General features: G+C 43.9%; 1 protein-coding gene across 1 annotated transcript; it reads left to right on the forward strand.

Moving 5' to 3' along the window:
- Positions 1-11393: 11393 nt before the first annotated feature.
- LOC116364065 (metal transporter CNNM1-like) lies at positions 11394-16216 on the forward strand. The gene is made up of 5 exons (XM_031817323.1): positions 11394-11483; positions 12065-12305; positions 13924-14028; positions 14179-14286; positions 15555-16216. The coding sequence occupies exons 1-5, from the start codon at positions 11394-11396 to the stop codon at positions 15632-15634; spliced, it is 624 nt and encodes a 207-aa protein (XP_031673183.1). The 3' UTR covers positions 15635-16216.
- The last annotated feature ends 1696 nt before the right edge of the window (positions 16217-17912 follow it).

The following is a 17912-nucleotide window of genomic DNA, read 5'->3' on the forward strand; positions in this document are numbered from 1 at the left end:
AAAGGTATATTTTATATAGGCCTAGGCTTGGCAGAAATAGACTCCAATTAAGCCATCTTGTTGTTTACGAAATCAAATGAAGATTATTGTTGAAATGAATTACTCGAATGGGGTAGTTTTTCTCTATCTGTTGCTGTGCATAAAAAGTTAGCTATATTTTCAGACATTTTACCATGTGAGAATCTCTGGTAATTGTACATATTTCTTAAAACTTCATTGGGATAGGGGGTAGCATTTTCACTTTTGGATGAATAGCATGCCCAGAGTGAACTACCTCCTACTCAGTCCCAGATGCTAATATATGCATAGTATTATTAGTATTGGATAGAAAACTCTGAAGTTTCTAAAACTGTTTGAATGATGTCTGTGAGTATAACAGAACTCATATGGCAGGCTAAAACCTGAGAAAAAATCCAAACAGCAAGTGGGAAATCTGAGGTTTGTAGTTTTTGAACTCACCCCTATGAATACACAGTGGGATATTGGTTATGTTGCACTTCCTAAGGCTTCCACTAGATGTCAACCGTCTTTAGAACGTTGTTTCAGGCTGCTCCTGTGAAGGGGGGCCGGATGAGAGCTGTTTGACTAAAAGCCTCTTTGGGATAGGGGGCAGCATTTTCACTTTTGGATAAATAGCGTGCCCAATTTCAACTTCCTGCTACTCATGCCAAGAATATAAGATATGCATATCATTAGTAGATTTGGATAGAAAACACTCTAAAGTTTTCTAAAACTGTTTGAATCATGTCTGTGAGTATAACAGAACTTATGTAGCAGGCAAAACCCCGAGGACTAACCATTCAGAATTATTTATTTTTGAGGTCGCTGGAAATGATATTTCTTAGGCACTTGTTTGCAGTTCCTACCACTTCCACTGGATGTCACCATTCTTTGGAATTTGGTTGAGGTTATTCCTTTGTGCAATGAAGAAGTACGGCCATCCTGGAAAAGGGTAACGCTGTTGAGAGTTGGCCAAGTCTTGAAACGCAGCGTTAGTTTCCTCTCGTCCTCTATTGAAAACAGATAGACCCGTCTTCAATTTGATCGATTATTTTAACGTTTAAAAATACCTAACATTGTATTACAAAAGTATTTTGAAATGTTTTGGCAATGTTTACAGTTAACTTTTGAGATATTTGTAGTGACTTTGCGCAAATTGGAAGCTGTTTTTTTTCTGCATCAAACGCGCCAAATAAGTAGACATTTTGGATATATATGGACGGAATTAATAGAACAAAATGACCATTTGTGATGTTTATTGGACATATTGGAGTGCCAATAAAAGAAGCTCGTCAAAGGTAAGGCATGTTTTATATTTATTTCTGCGTTTTGTGTAGAGCCTGCAGGGTTGAAATATGCTACTCTCTTTGTTTACTGCTGTGCTATCATCAGATAATAGCTTCTTATGCTTTCGCCAAGAATCCTTTTTGAAATCTGACATGTTGGCTGGATTCACAACGAGTGTAGCTTTAATTTGCTATCTTGCATGTGTGATTTAGCTTCTTAGAGATAGGGGGCAGCATTTCCACTTTTGATAAATAGGCGTGCACAATTTCAACTTCCTGCTACTCATGCCAGGAATATGTTATATGCATATGATTAGTAGGTGTGGGTAGAAAACACTCTGACGTTTCTAAAACTGGTTCAATCATGTCTGTGACTATAACAGAGCTTATGTAGCAGGCAAAACCCCAAGGAAAAACTGTTCAGAATAAAACAATTGTTTTCCTCTGACAGTTCCCTCAGTGTCTTTGCCAAGGGAAATTAGATAGCGCCCATTTTACAGTTCCTACGACTTCCACAGGATGTCACCAGTCTTTGGAATTGGGTTGAAGTTAATCATTGGTGAAACGAAGAAGAAGCACATCCTGGAACAACGTTACACCTTTGATAGTTACGCAAGAGGGAAAAAGGAGCATGTTTTGTTTACTTTCTCTATCGAATACAGTTTGTCCTGTCTACAATTTGATCGATTATTAACCTCTAGCGTGGAGCAATCCCGTATCCGGGAGCGTAATCATAGCCTCAAGCTCATTACCATAACGCAAAGTTAACTATTCATGAAAATCGAAAATGAAATGAAATAAATATATTGGCTCACAAGCTTAGCCTTTTGTTAACAACACTGTCATCTCAGATTTTCAAAATATGCTTTTCAACCATAGCTACACAAGCATTTGTGTAAGAGTATTGATAGCTAGCATAGCATTAAGCCTAGCATTCAGCAGGCAACATTTTCACAAAAACAAGAAAAACATTCAAATAAAATCATTTACCTTTGAAGAACTTCGGATGTTTTCAATGAGGAGACTCAGTTAGATAGCAAATATTCAGTTTTTCCAAAATATTATTTGTGTAGGAGAAATCGCCTCCGTTTCGTTCATCACGTTTGGCTAGAAAAAAATTCAGTCATTACAACGCCAAACCTTTTTCCAAATTAACTCCATAATATCGGCAGAAACATGCAAACGTTGTTTAGAATCAATCCTCAAGGTGTTTTTCACATATCTATTTGATGATAAGTCATTCCTGGCAGTTGGGTTTCTTCTCTGAAGAAAATGGAAAAATACCACGCAGGTGGAGATTACGCAATAATTGCAACGGAGGACACCAAGCGAGCACCTGGTAAATGTAGTCTCTTATGGTCAATCTTCCAATTATATGCCTACAACTATGTGACAATGCTGCAGACACCTTGGGGAAACGACAGAAAGTTGTAAGCTCATTCCTGGCGCATTCACACAGCCATATAAGGAGACATTGAAAAACAGCGCCTTCAAAATCTGGGGCATTTCCGGTTTGAATTTCATCCTGGTTTGCCTGTAGCATCAGTTCTGTGGCACTCACAGATAATATCTTTGCAGATTGGAAACGTCAGAGTGTTTTCTTTCCAACGCTGTCAATTATATGCATAGTCGAGCATCTTTCGTGAAAAAATTGTTGTTTAAAACGGGAACGTTTTTCATCCAAAAATTAAAATAGCGCCCCCCATATATCCAAGAAGTTAAGGAGAAGTGTATCTTAAGTTCCATGCATAAGACTTGAATTTTCATCAACATTTATAATGAGTATTTCTGTGAATTCATGTGGCTCTCTGCACAATCAACCGCATGTTTTAGAACTACTGAACATAACGCGCCAATGTAAAATTAGATTTTTTTTATATAAATATGAACTTTATTAAACAAAACATACATGGATTGTGTATCATGAAGTCATATGATTGTCCTCTGATTAAGATCATCAAAGGTTAGTGATTAATTTATCTCTATTTGTGCTTTTGTGACTCCTCTCTTTGGCTGGAAAAATGGCTGGGTTTTTCTGTAAGTTGGTGGTGACCTAACATAATCGTTTGTGGAGCTTTCGCTGTAAACCATTTTTGAAATCAGACACTGTGCCTGGATTAACGAGAATTGTATCTTTAAATTGGTGCCTAATACTACCTAATACTTATTTTTTTCTGTTGATTTGTATTTGGCGCCCTGCAATTTCATAGGCTGTTGGCGGGGGGGTTCCGCTAGCGGAACGGGGTCAAAACAAAACATTTCCGTAAAAACACCAGCTGTTAGACAGCTATTATTACTATCTGACAGATAACTAGAAGCTAGAGCTGAACTGGCTGAGGTAGCTACTGTAGCTTATAAATTCACCTCAGTCGAGAGGTGATGAAACAGTAGCTAAAGTTACATGTCAGTTACAATACTAGCTCAGCACTTCGAATAAACAGTAGTTTAAAATAATTATGTTAATTTAAACATAAGTATACCATTGCCAGCTACATCAGTCAAAAAAAAGAGTTGGCAGTTTCTGCTCTCCTTGTTATTAGTACTGTTATTTCAGGGCATTATGTTCTTGTCTCATTGTCTATTAATTATAGAGTTGATGATAGTTCAGTGTGTATGTGTCGCACTCTTTCACAGAGTAGCAAGCAGAGCAGAAACTGGCTACCCTTTAATCTCCAACTGGCTACCCGTGGGCCAATCTGGCCCGCCAGCAAATTATTTGCCACCCAAAGCACCCCAAATGAATTATGCAATGTCCCAAGGAGGAAGTTACCCTACCTAATAATACAATAATTACATTTGAACTTAATTCATGAGGAGAGAGAATGCAAGCCAAACCTTCATATCGTAACCGCTAAACGCTACACACTGCCTACACTGCCTACATATTAGCTAGCGTCAAGTCAACATAGCTACTAGAACTAATAGTTTAGTGAAACTCATTACGATCGTGCAGTACAGTGTACAGTTAGCAACAGTTTAGCAGTTTAGCAGTCAAACCGGCGGGCCCCTGTTCAATTATCGTCTTTCTCTCTCTTTGAGTCAACTACTTAGCCCATGTTATGCAATGCAGTACAAGCTAGCTGTATCTCATACTTTCAGTACTAGATTAATTCTCTGATCCTTTGATTTGGGTGGACAACATGTCAGTTTATGCTGCAAGAGCTCTAACAGGTTGGAGAACGTCCTCCGGATGTTGTCATAATGACTGTGTAAGTCTATGGAAGGGGGTGAGAATCACGAGCTCCTAGGCTTTGTGGTGAAGTAATTGTACCCAGAAGAGGACAGGAAACTAGCTGTTCTCTGGCTACACCATGGTGCTACCCTACAGAGTGCTGTTGAGGTTACTATAGACCTTCATTGCAAAACAGTGTTTTCATTAATTATTTGGTGACGGGAATATAGTTAGTATAGTGTTATGTAAAATGGATAACGTTTTTAATGTTTCACTATTTTTATTGCCATAAAATTCTCTGAAGAGGACAGTCCTCCCCTTCCTCCTCTAAGGAGCCTCCCCTGGGAGGTTGACCTGCAAGAATTTGGGATTTTGCACTTGCTTCTTTCATTGAAAATCCTACTTCTTCTTCTTTGAGATTTGGTTGGTGGATTGCATCAACTTTTAGGTGCATACAACGCCACCTTCTGTTCTGGTGTGTGAGGTCACAAGACCACAGCAGTCTAAACATAGCTGAGGGCAATAAAGCAATATGTCCACTAGATGACAGCAAAGGGACTTCTCACAACTCTACAGGAAAGTTGAGAAATCAATTTCTTCAATTAAAACAGGATACTTAACTTAGTGATCTGTAGTATGTAAATCCCAAAACGTTCCCTTTGGTTTAGCTGTTTAGGATGTTCCCCTTTTCTAATTGAGTCGCGGAACAGGACCCATACCCATAGCTCGTATGGAGGCAGGGTCACCATGGTTTAAAGACTTGTAGTGCCTTGTCATTGGGTAGTCCTCATAGCCTACCTATACGTGTACTTGTGTTCCGCTAAGCGGTGTTGAAGGCGTTTCTATGTCTGTCAAATACAGAAAACCTTGCACTGTGTACATGCCAATCAGTAATGACATGAGTGGTGTTATAGTTCATGAGATGCTACTTTAAAACTCTGTTTTAGAAGCTGTGTCATCAACATACTTTTTACGTGCAATGTTTCTGCAATGTTTCTGCAATGCTTCTGCAATGTTTCTGCAATGTCTGCAGTGGTTGCATTCAAAAGAGCCCCTGGGTTTGTGGTCTAGTCAAGTCTTTTTAGAGTCACCAGTAAGGTAGCTGTGGACTAATGTCATTCAGGGTAGGACATCTCTTAAAGCTTGTAACTGGTGGCTCTGGGAAGACTGTGCATAGTAGCGTATAACTTTGGATGATGTGTGCCAAGATAGGACTGCAATGTGTTAAAAACCAAAGACTTTAATAAGTTAAATCATAACATGTTCTCTCTCTTTGGTTTATATTCCTGAAAGTAAAATAAAATTAACACATCATTTCAATGACTTGCATACATTTTGAAAATGTATTTTTGTGGTATTTTGACATTTTGTTTAGACAGTTATGAAATGACAGAGGGGATACAGATAGGTGGGAGAAACAGATGGAAGGGCTAGAGCAGGGAATTGTACCCTCATCTTCAGTGGGGAGAGGGGTGAAGTGTCTAAGCCAGGTGCATTACGTGCTGTCGCTAGACCACAGGCTCTGTTGACTTGTATACATTTTTATTAAGTATATGTATGTTTTGGTTTGTTTGTCAATTTCAATTCATCACAGGATAATGTATTGTAGTGTGGCTATGTGGTTGAGAGGGTAAAATTCTAATGCAATGTACCATCTAAAGGTGGAATTCATTAAAAAATATTATTCTCAGTAGACCCTTATATTATCAATAAATATTTAGGGCTATAAACCATTCTTATTTCTAAACCAGTTTTAGTGATATGATGCTGCCTTTTGCATAAACTGAACCCCAGAAAGTGTTTTCACAACACTCTCTTAAAAACACCAATATTTAGGTTGAGTGTTTCAGAACACTTCATTTCGGTGTATTAAAAACACTTACATTGGTATTATTTGCGAACACCCTCCAAACACCAGATCTCCAGTTTACTGCCTGCCCTCAAGGACATCTACAGCACCCGGTATCACAGGAAGGCCAAGAAGATTATCAAGGATCTCAGTCACCCGAGCCACGGCATGTTCACCCTGCTACCATCTAGAAGGTGCAGACAGTACAGGTGCATCAAGGCTATGACCGAGAGAATGAAAAAAACTTCTATCTCCAGGTCATCAGACTGTTAAATAGTCACCACTAGCTGGCCTCCACCCTGAACTTAGTCACTGTTACTAGCCGGCTACCACCCTATACTCTACCCTGCACCTTAGAGACTGCAGGCCTGTGTACAGTGTCTTTGAACACTGGTTTATTCCACAACCATGCTGTTTTGAGACTTTCTTATTTCACAGTGTAGTTTCACACAGCAGCTCTCCCCAATCTTTGCAAAGACTCCACAATGGGGAAGAGACAAATAAAGCATTTACCATAATCTCAAAAGGTGAAATTATATACAATTAACACTACTATATTTGGCATTAGCCATACTCTAAATCCCACACTTTAACACTTTCAATTAATTTAGTTTGAACAGATTTTTGCTGCTTGTCACATTGGCCGTGTGGTTGATGCTGTCAGTTAGAGATGGTGTATTTCTCCCTGCCCCCATTATCTATCATCTCTGTTTCTCTGCAGCCCCACCACATCCTGTCCAGTTTAGAGACAGAGACTCTCACTACACGACTCCATAAAGAGAAATAAACATAATTTATCATACTCCTTGTATCTTCAATCAATCCAATTGAATTAGAAAAACCTTTTTACATCAGAAGATGTCATAGTGCTAATACAGAAACCTTAAAATGATCTCATTAGCATTTAATCCAACTAAGATGCCATTGATGAGCTCGTGGTTGTGTATTTCACAGCAAGAGGAAGTGAGTTTAAAACGGAACAAATCTCAAACACTAAGACCCCGTCTCTCTTGACCTGCTATCTGTGCATGGTAACCACACTTTCCAGTTCCGACTACGCCTTACAAGCCGTTATTACCACACGATTCAAGTACTTTTTTTTTCCAATGGCTAATGCATTTTTTATTATCATGATTGTCCCACATAGCAATGTTTCCTACTGCACTCTGTATTGCCTTACTGATAGGGCTGTCTATCTGACTAGATGCTTAAGAACTCTAAAATCACACTTGTGAAAAACAAATGCCTCCAGCTGTCCCTACTGTAAATAAAAACACAAAATATATAACGCATTCATGAATTAAATTAGCCACATGTTGCGGTTCATCTGAAGAAGGTGCACATGGCCTATTTATATAATGAACATGAAATCGGAGGGCAGAACTGATTAAATATTAAAGCATTAGACCTCATTAGAAAAAGTTACACTTAAATCCAAACTGGTAGGAGATTGTAAGAGTACATGGACATAATGGCTAGATCAGTTTTCAAGCTGTTCAAACATTCATAGGTGACCGGCAGGGTAAAATAATATGAGCAGTGGTATAGAGGGTGCAACCGGTCAACACCTTAGGAGTAAATGTCTGTCGGCTTTTCATAGCCGAGCATTTAGAGGTCAAGACAGCAAGTGTGTGTGTGTGAGTGTGAGTGAGTGAGAGACAGAGTGAGAGAGGATCGAAACACACACAAACACACACAGTAACACGTGTTAATGAGTTCCCGAAAGTCGATCTGTTATCCATCGATTAGTTTAATTGCCCCGGCTGCTGTAGGTGTGAAAATCCCCCATATTTCCAATGTACATGGGGCGGCAGCGTAGCCTAGTGCTTAGAGCGTTGGACTAGTAACCGGAAGGTTGCAAGTTCAAATCCCTGAGCTGACAAGGTACAAATCTGTCATTCTGCCCCTGAGCAGGCAGTTAACCCACTGTTCCTAGGCCGTCATTGAAAATAAGATTTGTTCTAAATGACTTACCTAGTCAAATAAAATAAAATTCAATGCTTAAGTACTCTAAAGTTTACACAGTATCTTTTCATCATCTTTTTTGCTTTCGTTAAAATAATAATAAAAAAGACTTCCAAAATGTTTATTTCAACTACTGTACAGTACATCTATACTACCTTTTAGTTGCACTTCCCCCCAGTTCCACCACCACAGGTAAAACTTGCTGAGGTGATCAATGTATTTGTTGCATTGTTTTATCGTCAGTTTCTTGCTTGTAGGCTTGGAAGAGTTAAACATTTTTCACAGTAAAGTAGGCTAATGAATGCAACAAATTGTTGCTTACTGGAACACCAAAAGCCATCCAATTGATATAACAGGATTTGAAGCAATAGCCTACCCACGTGTGGTCAACTATTTCAGCACCGTTTCGTGCTGCTCTGAGACAAGCATGCGGACTGGTCTTTTTTTATTTCACCCTGAAACTTTGTTGGGTATTGGTTAGCTTGCAATTGTGGGGTGGAAATGTTAGGATTATTTTTGCTCTTAGTAGCCTAATCCCAACCGTTCACGTTGTACATTACCATATTTCCCTAACGGAAACACTGAGGGTTTGTTTTTTGGTGGAAGAGAGGTGGACCAAAATGCAGCGTGATTGTTATTCATGTTTTTTAATGAAGAAAACTATACATGAATAAACTAACAAAACAATAAATGTGAGAAAACCTAAAACAGCCTATCTGGTGACAACAAACACAAAGACAGGAACAATCACCCACAAAACACTCAAAGAATATGGCTGCCTAAATATGGTTCCCAATCAGAGACAACGATAACACCTGCCTCTGATTGAGAACCACTCCAGACAGCCATAGACTTACCTAGAAAACCCCACTAAGCCACAATCCCATACTTACGAAAAAAACAAGACACAACACACCACATAAAAACCCATGTCACACCTGGCCTGACCAATTAATAAAGAAAACACAAATACTAAGACCAGGCGTGACTACAGCCAATATTAAAAACTTCAAATGCTTCTCAAAGATGCCCTCTGCACTAACTAGCATTACTGGCAAAAATGGCTGACACCGAAAGCACACATTCACCCTCTGAACCTCACACATTCACCCTCTGAACGGCACACATACACAGTCCATGTCTCAAAGCTTAAACATCCATCTATAACCCGTCTCCTCCCCTTCATCTACACTGATTGAAGTGGATTTAACAAGGGAAATCAATAAGGGATTATAGCTTTAACCTGGATTCACCTGGTCAGTCTGTGTCATGGAAAGAGCAGGTGTTCTTAATGTGTTCTACCCTCAGTGTATATCATGTGCTGCAGGTGGAGGTGCTGGCTGCTACAACAAATCAAATCAAATTTATTTATATAGCCCTTCGTACATCAGCTGATATCTCAAAGTGCTGTACAGAAACCCAGCCTAAAACCCCAAACAGCAAGCAATGCAGGTGTAGAAGCACGGTGGCTAGGAAAAACTCCTAGAAAGGCCAATACCTAGGAAGAAACCTAGAGAGGAACCAGGCTATGTGGGGTGGCCAGTCCTCTTCTGGCTGTGCCGGGTGGAGATTATAACAGAACATGGCCAAGATGTTCAATGTTCATAAATGACCAGCATGGTCCAATAATAATAAGGCAGAACAGTTGAAACTAGAGCAGCAGCACAGTCAGGTGGAAGTTGAAACTGGAGCAGCAGCATGGCCAGGTAGACTGGGGACAGCAAGGAGTCATCATGTCAGGTAGTCCTGGGGCATGGTCCTAGGGCTCAGGTCCTCCGAGAGAGAGAAAGAAAGAGAGAAGGAGAGAATTAGAGAATGCACACTTAGATTCACACAGGACACCGAATAGGACAGGAGAAGTACTCCAGATATAACAAACTGACCCCAGCCCCCCGACACATAAACTACTGCAGCATAAATACTGGAGGCTGAGACAGGAGGGGTCAGGAGACACTGTGGCCCCATCCGAGGACACCCCCGGACAGGGCCAAACAGGAAGGATATAACCCCACCCACTTTGCCAAAGCACAGCCCCCACACCACTACAACCCTGGTTTTATATATAGCTTGGCATTTCTAGAATATGGCTTAGACACAAATCAGGGAACTTGACCATTTCTCTGTCCTGTGTGTCCAGGGTCGTGTGGAGGTGGAGTTTGGTAAAGAGGCACTGAGGTTTGAGAACGGAGCGTTCACCTACTATGGGGTGCCTGCCATCATGCCCACAGGTAACTGGCTCATCGCTCGCTCGCTCGCTCGCTCGCTCGCTCGCTCGCTCGCTCGCTCGCTCACTCACTCACTCACTCACTCACTCACTCACTCACTCACTCACTCACTCACTCACTCACTCACTCACTCACTCACTCACTCACTCACTCACTCACTCACTCACTCACTCACTCACTCACTCACTCACTCACTCACTCACTCACTCACTCACTCACTCACTCACTCACTCACTCACTCACTCACTCACTCACTCACTCACTCACTCACTCACTCACTCACTCACTCACTCACTCACTCACTCCATCACTCACTCACTCACTCACTCACTCACTCACTCACTCACTCACTCACTCACACTCACTCACTCACTCACTCACTCACTCACTCACTCACTCACCACTCACTCACTCACTCACTCACTCACTCACTCACTCACTCACTCACTCACTCACTCACTCACTCACTCCCTCACTCACTCACTCACTCACTCACTCACTCACTCACTCACTCACTCACTCACTCACTCACTCACTCACTCACTCACTCACTCACTCACTCACTCACTCACTCACTCACTCACTCACTCACTCACTCACTCATCACTCACTCACTCACTCACTCACTCACTCACTCACTCACTCACTCACCTCACTCACTCACTCACTCACTCACTCACATTAACAATGAATATAGAGAAACAGCCTGAGCACATTACAAGCTCAAAGAAAACAAACGTTTCATGAGAACATAACAGATGACATCATCTGGACTGTCCCATTGCATAGACCAGTAGAACACTATTCATCCCTGTCTGACTCATTACCTCCTGTATGATTCAGTCCACAGATCCCCCTCCCGTAGCAGTGGTCTGACCGGTCTGACTCTATGCTGTATGGGGGAGTCTGGGCCAACTCAACGAGGGGGGAGCGTCTACCTGCCTGACTACTCTGTTAGGCAGCTCACACACCTGCAGATCATTAAGGTAGGCCTACCTAGACTACGGTACGGTACAGCCCCGCCCCCTCACGTTACCTGGATACACCTGCTCCAACACCATTTGGGGGACCTTGGCTCATTGCGCTCTAGCGTCTCCATGTGGCTGGCCGAGCGCCTGCAGGCTGACTACGTCCATCAGTTGAACGGTGTTTCCTCCGACACATTGGCGCGACTGGCTTCCGGGTTAAGTGGGCGAGCGTTAAGGAGCGTGGTTTGGCGGGTCATGTTTTGGAGGACACCTGACTTGCCCTTCGCCTCTACCGAGTCCGTTGGGGAGTTGCAGTGATGAGACAAGATCGTAATTTAATTTGGGAGAGAAAGGAGGTCAAATAAAATAAATTTATAATAAAGGTCCCAAATAGCACCCTATTCTTTATACAGTGTACTACTTTATACATAGTCCTATGGTCCTTGGTCAAAAGTAGTGCACTTCATAGGAAAAAGTGTGTAATTTGTGATGCAACCTAGTAGCTTAGTCAGAGCTGTGGTACAGTACAGCCTCTAACTTCGACCTATGACTATTTATGACCTACGACCTTTCTTTGACCTTCGACTTCTAAACCCCAGATCACCCGTAGCCACTACCAGAACGCCCTGACAGCCACTCTGATGGACAGCTCCCCCCAGACCCCCGACACAGACGCCCGGCCCACAGACGGGAACACTCCCGACCTCCCTGTCCCGGAGCAGAGTGGAGACCACCTCCTCCCCCCCAGAGAGACCCGGCCCAGCTCGGCCAGAACCAGAGGACAGCAGTCCTCCGTCCCACACAGCACCTCTCTGCTCAACGAGAAGAACCGCATCGTCCGTAAGTCAACCATACTGGAGGAGGGAGGTAGAGAGAGAATAGACTTACTCCCTTTGCTTACTCCACCTACAGGCAGTAAATCAGACGGTCAGAACAGCCCCAGTGACTGTGTGTATCATAACTGTCCTGTCTCCCCCTACAGGCAGTAAATCAGACGGTCAGAACAGCCCCAGTGACTGTGTGTATCATAACTGTCCTGTCTCTCCCTACAGGCAGTAAATCAGACGGTCAGAACAGCCCCAGTGACTGTGTGTATCATAACTGTCCTGTCTCCCCCTACAGGCAGTAAATCAGACGGTCAGAACAGCCCCAGTGACTGTGTATCATAACTGTCCTGTCTCCCCCTACAGGCAGTAAATCAGACGGTCAAAACAGCCCCAGTGACTGTATATCATAACTGTCCTGTCTCCCCCTACAGGCAGTAAATCAGACGGTCAGAACAGCCCCAGTGACTGTGTGTATCATAACTGTCCTGTCTCTCCCTACAGGCAGTAAATCAGACGGTCAGAACAGCCCCAGTGACTGTGTGTATCATAACTGTCCTGTCTCCCCCTACAGGCAGTAAATCAGACGGTCAGAACAGCGCCAGTGACTGTGTGTATCATAACTGTCCTGTCTCCTCCCTACAGGCAGTAAATCAGACGGTCAGAACAGCCCCAGTGACTGTGTGTATCATAACTGTCCTGTCTCTCCCTACAGGCAGTAAATCAGACGGTCAGAACAGCCCCAGTGACTGTGTGTATCATAACTGTCCTGTCTCCTACCTACAGGCAGTAAATCAGACGGTCAGAACAGCCCCAGTGACTGTGTGTATCATAACTGTCCTGTCTCCTCCCTACAGGCAGTAAATCAGACGGTCAGAACAGCCCCAGTGACTGTGTGTATCATAACTGTCCTGTCTCCCCCTACAGGCAGTAAATCAGATGGTCAGAACAGCGCCAGTGACTGTGTGTATCATAACTGTCCTGTCTCCTCCCTACAGGCAGTAAATCAGACGGTCAGAACAGCCCCAGTGACTGTGTGTATCATAACTGTCCTGTCTCTCCCTACAGGCAGTAAATCAGACGGTCAGAACAGCCCCAGTGACTGTGTGTATCATAACTGTCCTGTCTCCTCCCTACAGGCAGTAAATCAGACGGTCAGAACAGCCCCAGTGACTGTGTGTATCATAACTGTCCTGTCTCCTACCTACAGGCAGTAAATCAGACGGTCAGAACAGCCCCAGTGACTGTGTGTATCATAACTGTCCTGTCTCCTCCCTACAGGCAGTAAATCAGACGGTCAGAACAGCCCCAGTGACTGTGTGTATCATAACTGTCCTGTCTCCCCCTACAGGCAGTAAATCAGACGGTCAGAACAGCGCCAGTGACTGTGTGTATCATAACTGTCCTGTCTCCTCCCTACAGGCAGTAAATCAGACGGTCAGAACAGCCCCAGTGACTGTGTGTATCATAACTGTCCTGTCTCCTCCCTACAGGCAGTAAATCAGACGGTCAGAACAGCCCCAGTGACTGTGTGTATCATAACTGTCCTGTCTCCTCCCTACAGGCAGTAAATCAGATGGTCAGAACAGCCCCAGTGACTGTGTGTATCATAACTGTCCTGTCTCCCCCTACAGGCAGTAAATCAGACGGTCAGAACAGCCCCAGTGACTCCGTGTTCCTCAGGATGGATGAGATCTCGTACATCAGAGAGGAGCACTCAGAGAGGGACGGCACCAACGGTAAGAGAATACAGGGAGGAACAAAGGATGGGATGGAAGACTGGAGAATAAGGAGGATGTTGGTGATGAGGGAAGACATTTAACACAGAAACAACATCCACAGTTTACTATGGAGATTGATAACTCTCTCTCTCTCTCTCTCTCTCTCAGACACAGCCTCTGTTGCTATAGAAACGGACGCCCCCTCCTCTTTCATCAGTACTCTGTCTCTGAGTGGATCAGAGGACACACTGGGCAAGAAACTACTGCTCAAACTCAGTGAGTCACACACAGACCATACACAACATCCAGTACACACGCACACAAGCATGCAAAGACACACACACCTTTACTCTCTTGCATTCTAATACCTGTGTGACAATCCAATTGCCCACACACACATACAACCATTTAAATCTCAACCCAGCCACTGTGAAGGCACAAACCCAACAACCCCACGCCGTGTGTCCCCTCCACCGGTCATTTTGTCATGTTAGGATACGTCCCAAATGGCACTTCATTCCCATGGGTCCTGGTCAAAAGTAGTGCACTAAATAGGGAGTAGAGTATGCCATTTGGGATATAACAGTCTAAATCCTGAGCCTTTCTCTTTCCCTGCACCTCTGCTCCATGAACAGCTGTGTCCTAGCAACCAGTCATTCATTGGGCCCTGCCTCCCTCTGCCAAGAGGATTTTCTCTGGAGGCCCCCCTAACGGAACCCCTGGCCCCTCGCAGTGTGTGTACCACTCTGGCCCATCACTCTGACCTCCACAAAATCTCCCTCTCTCTCGCCCTCTCTCCCCTCTCTCTCTCTCCCTCTCACTCTCACACTCACATAGGAGAGCCAACTAGTGTGTTTCTCTCTTCTCTCTCACTGCTGAATGAGCTATGGAGAATGAATGTTAAGTGAGCCTCCCAAGTGGCACCCCATTCCCAAAGCTCTGTGGGTCCTGTTCAAAAGTAGTGCACTTAATAGGGAACAGTGTGCCAGTTGGGATGCAGACTGAGTGTTTCTCTGCTCAGTATCACAGAGCTACTTTAACTAAATTACTGTCCTAAACACCCCCCACCCCACGTGGTCCCTCTCTGAGCCAAAGAGCAGCAGAATGGTCTCTCTCATTTCAGTAAAAGGCTGAAACTGGACCAAAATCACAACACATTGCAGGAAATAAGCAATAAAAGCCCGGTCAGAAGTAGTGAACTAAATGCCATTTACAAAGTAGTTGTAATGACATTGTCTTTGTCCAATTCATTGATTCACAATTAATAGTATTAATGAAATGCAGATACTTTTTTGCAATTTACATTTATATATTTTCCATTTAAATGTATATTTATTTCAATAAAATGTTGATTTTTTTTCAATTAAATGTACATTTTTTTTTAAATAAAAATGTATGTTTCAGTTAGATGTATTTTTTCCATACATGGTTTTTCTCTGTTAAATGTAAACATTTTTTCAATTTAATATCTATATGTGTCAATATATATCTTTTTTTCAATGTATATATGTTTTTCAATGAAATGCATATTTATTTCTCCTCAGGTCACAAGAAGAGGAAAAAGTCTCGGGAAGGAGACAAGACACCTGAGGAGACATCGGAGCAGCCGCTGGTCAAGACCTAGCAGTGTGTGTGTGTTGTGTGTGTGTGTATATGGACTAACTCACACTATCATCAACAGCCTATTTCCCTCTTTTTGATCGTTTGTCAGACGTTTCTGCAACGTTTGTCAGACGTTCCAGTCACTAGTTGACCACTCTCAGATGTCCCAACCAACAGACATTCTAAAGGGAAACAGAAGGATATAACAGCACATAGAAAAGATAGACCTCATCTCCCCCTAACACCCCCACAGTCTCTGATCTTAGACCGAACCAAATGGGAGGAACTCACTGAACCAGCGGGACGGAAGCTACCATGTCATCATGAACCTGGGGGGGGGGGGGGTTCTTCTTGAATGTTTCATGTCGAAGTGGCTAATGGATTTGAAGACAAAGGATGTCAGGAGGTTTTTGGTTTAAGCCACTGTCACAATTTAATTCACCCCCCTCTTACAAAATAATTTAATTGGCCCTGTTGGAGCTGTGACAAGGAAACCAAAGACTATGTAGATATCATCAGTGCACAGAAGAATATTCACCATGCGCCATTATAAAGAGCTCATCCATTCCTTCTTCAGGTGGTTTTATGGATGCTGTATCACTTGTGTTATTTGATAGTGAATGTTTATTACTATTCTCTTCTGTCCTCTTTCCTATCTACTGTCTAATGGGGGAATCCTAGCGTTCACTTGAGTGGATTTTCATGCATTGATATCAATGGGAGACTTAAGTGAAAATTCTATTTAGGATTCACCCAGAAGTTGACTTGTCAGAATGGACTCATGCTATAGTGGTGTAAGGGGTTTAAAATGACTTGAGATGGTTTGGGGTTTGAATGCCTTACTAAAGAGAAAGTCTTCAATCAGCATGTTTTAGGTACTAGCTGAGCAACATGTAGATCTCTATTCTCTCAGCTAAACTGTTATCACAACTTCCTCAAACGGTGGGTATGAGAACTGACCAGTCACAAGAACGGACCAGTCTCTTCCAAATGATGTATATGAGCAATACTGAAACTCTTTTACACAGTTGTGAACGGGACACATCCAAAAGACGCTACTAATGTAGGATATGCCATTAGGAAACATCTTGTTGTAGAGAATACATTTCTTATTTGATCTGACAAGCTGTACCGTAAGACCCATGTTTCTCTCTCTCTCGGAATTAAGATCACGGGTCTCTACTCTGACTGGGTTTGTGCCGATTCAGGTTTGTGCCACTGCACCACAGTGGGGGGAGAAAGATGGGGGAGGAGAGAAAGGGAGAGGGGTAGAGGGAGGAGGGAGGGGAGGAGAGGCATAGAAGATGGGAGGCTAGAGGGAGAGGGATAGAGAGAGGAGGGAGGGAGGGGAGGAGAGGCATAGAAGATGGGGGCTAGAAGGAGAAGGATAGAGAGAGGAGGGAGGGAAGGAGAGGCATAGAGGATGGGGGGAAGGAGGGAGAGGGATAGAGAGAGGAGGGGAGGAGGGAGGGGAGGAGAGGAGAGGCATAGAAGATGGGAGGCTAGAGGGAGAGAGAGGAGGGAGGGATGGGAGGAGAGAGGAGGGAGGGGAGGAGAGAAAGGGAGAGGGGTAGAGGGAGGGGAGGAGAGGCATAGAAGATGGGAGGCTAGAGGGATAGAGAGAGGGAGGGAGGGGAGGAGAGGCATAGAAGATGGGGGCTAGAAGGAGAGGGATAGAGAGAGGAGGGAGGGAGGGGAGGAGAGGCATAGAAGACGGGGGCTAGAGGGAGAGGGAGGGAGGGGAGGAGAGGCATAGAGGACGGGGGCTAGAGGGAGAGGGATAGAGAGAGGAGGGAGGGAGGGGAGGAGAGGCATAGAAGACGGGGGCTAGAGGGAGAGGGAGGGAGGGGAGGAGAGGCATAGAAGATGGGAGGCTAGAGGGATAGAGAGAGGGAGGGAGGGAGGGGAGGAGAGGCATAGAAGATGGGGGCTAGAAGGAGAGGGATAGAGAGAGGAGGGAGGGAGGGAGGGGAGGAGAGGCATAGAAGACGGGGGCTAGAGGGAGAGGGAGGGAGGGGAGGAGAGGCATAGAGGACGGGGGCTAGAGGGAGAGGGATAGAGAGAGGAGGGAGGGAGGAGAGGCATAGAAGACGGGGGGCTAGAGGGAGAGGGAGGGAGGGGAGGAGAGGCATAGAAGACGGGGGGCTAGAGGGAGAGGGAGGGAGGGGAGGAGAGGCATAGAGGACGGGGGGCTAGAGGGAGAGGGAGGGAGGGGAGGAGAGGGATAGAGGATGGGGGACTGGGAGAAAAAGGAAACGTGAGGGATGGAGAGAAAGGGTAAAAGGGGGAGTGATGCTCTG

This window comes from Oncorhynchus kisutch, unplaced genomic scaffold (assembly GCF_002021735.2).
Source record: "Oncorhynchus kisutch isolate 150728-3 unplaced genomic scaffold, Okis_V2 scaffold989, whole genome shotgun sequence".
Lineage (NCBI taxonomy): Eukaryota > Metazoa > Chordata > Actinopteri > Salmoniformes > Salmonidae > Oncorhynchus > Oncorhynchus kisutch.

Excerpts from the sequence above, each read along its gene's own strand:
- LOC116364065 (XM_031817323.1), top strand. The coding sequence starts at position 11,394 with ATGGGGGAGTCTGGGCCAACTCAACGAGGGGGGAGCGTCTACCTGCCT. Across the intron at positions 12,306-13,923 it reads CGAGAAGAACCGCATCGTCC|GCAGTAAATCAGACGGTCAG; the intron begins GTAAGTCAACCA and ends CTCCCCCTACAG. Across the intron at positions 14,287-15,554 it reads GAAACTACTGCTCAAACTCA|GTCACAAGAAGAGGAAAAAG; the intron begins GTGAGTCACACA and ends ATTTCTCCTCAG.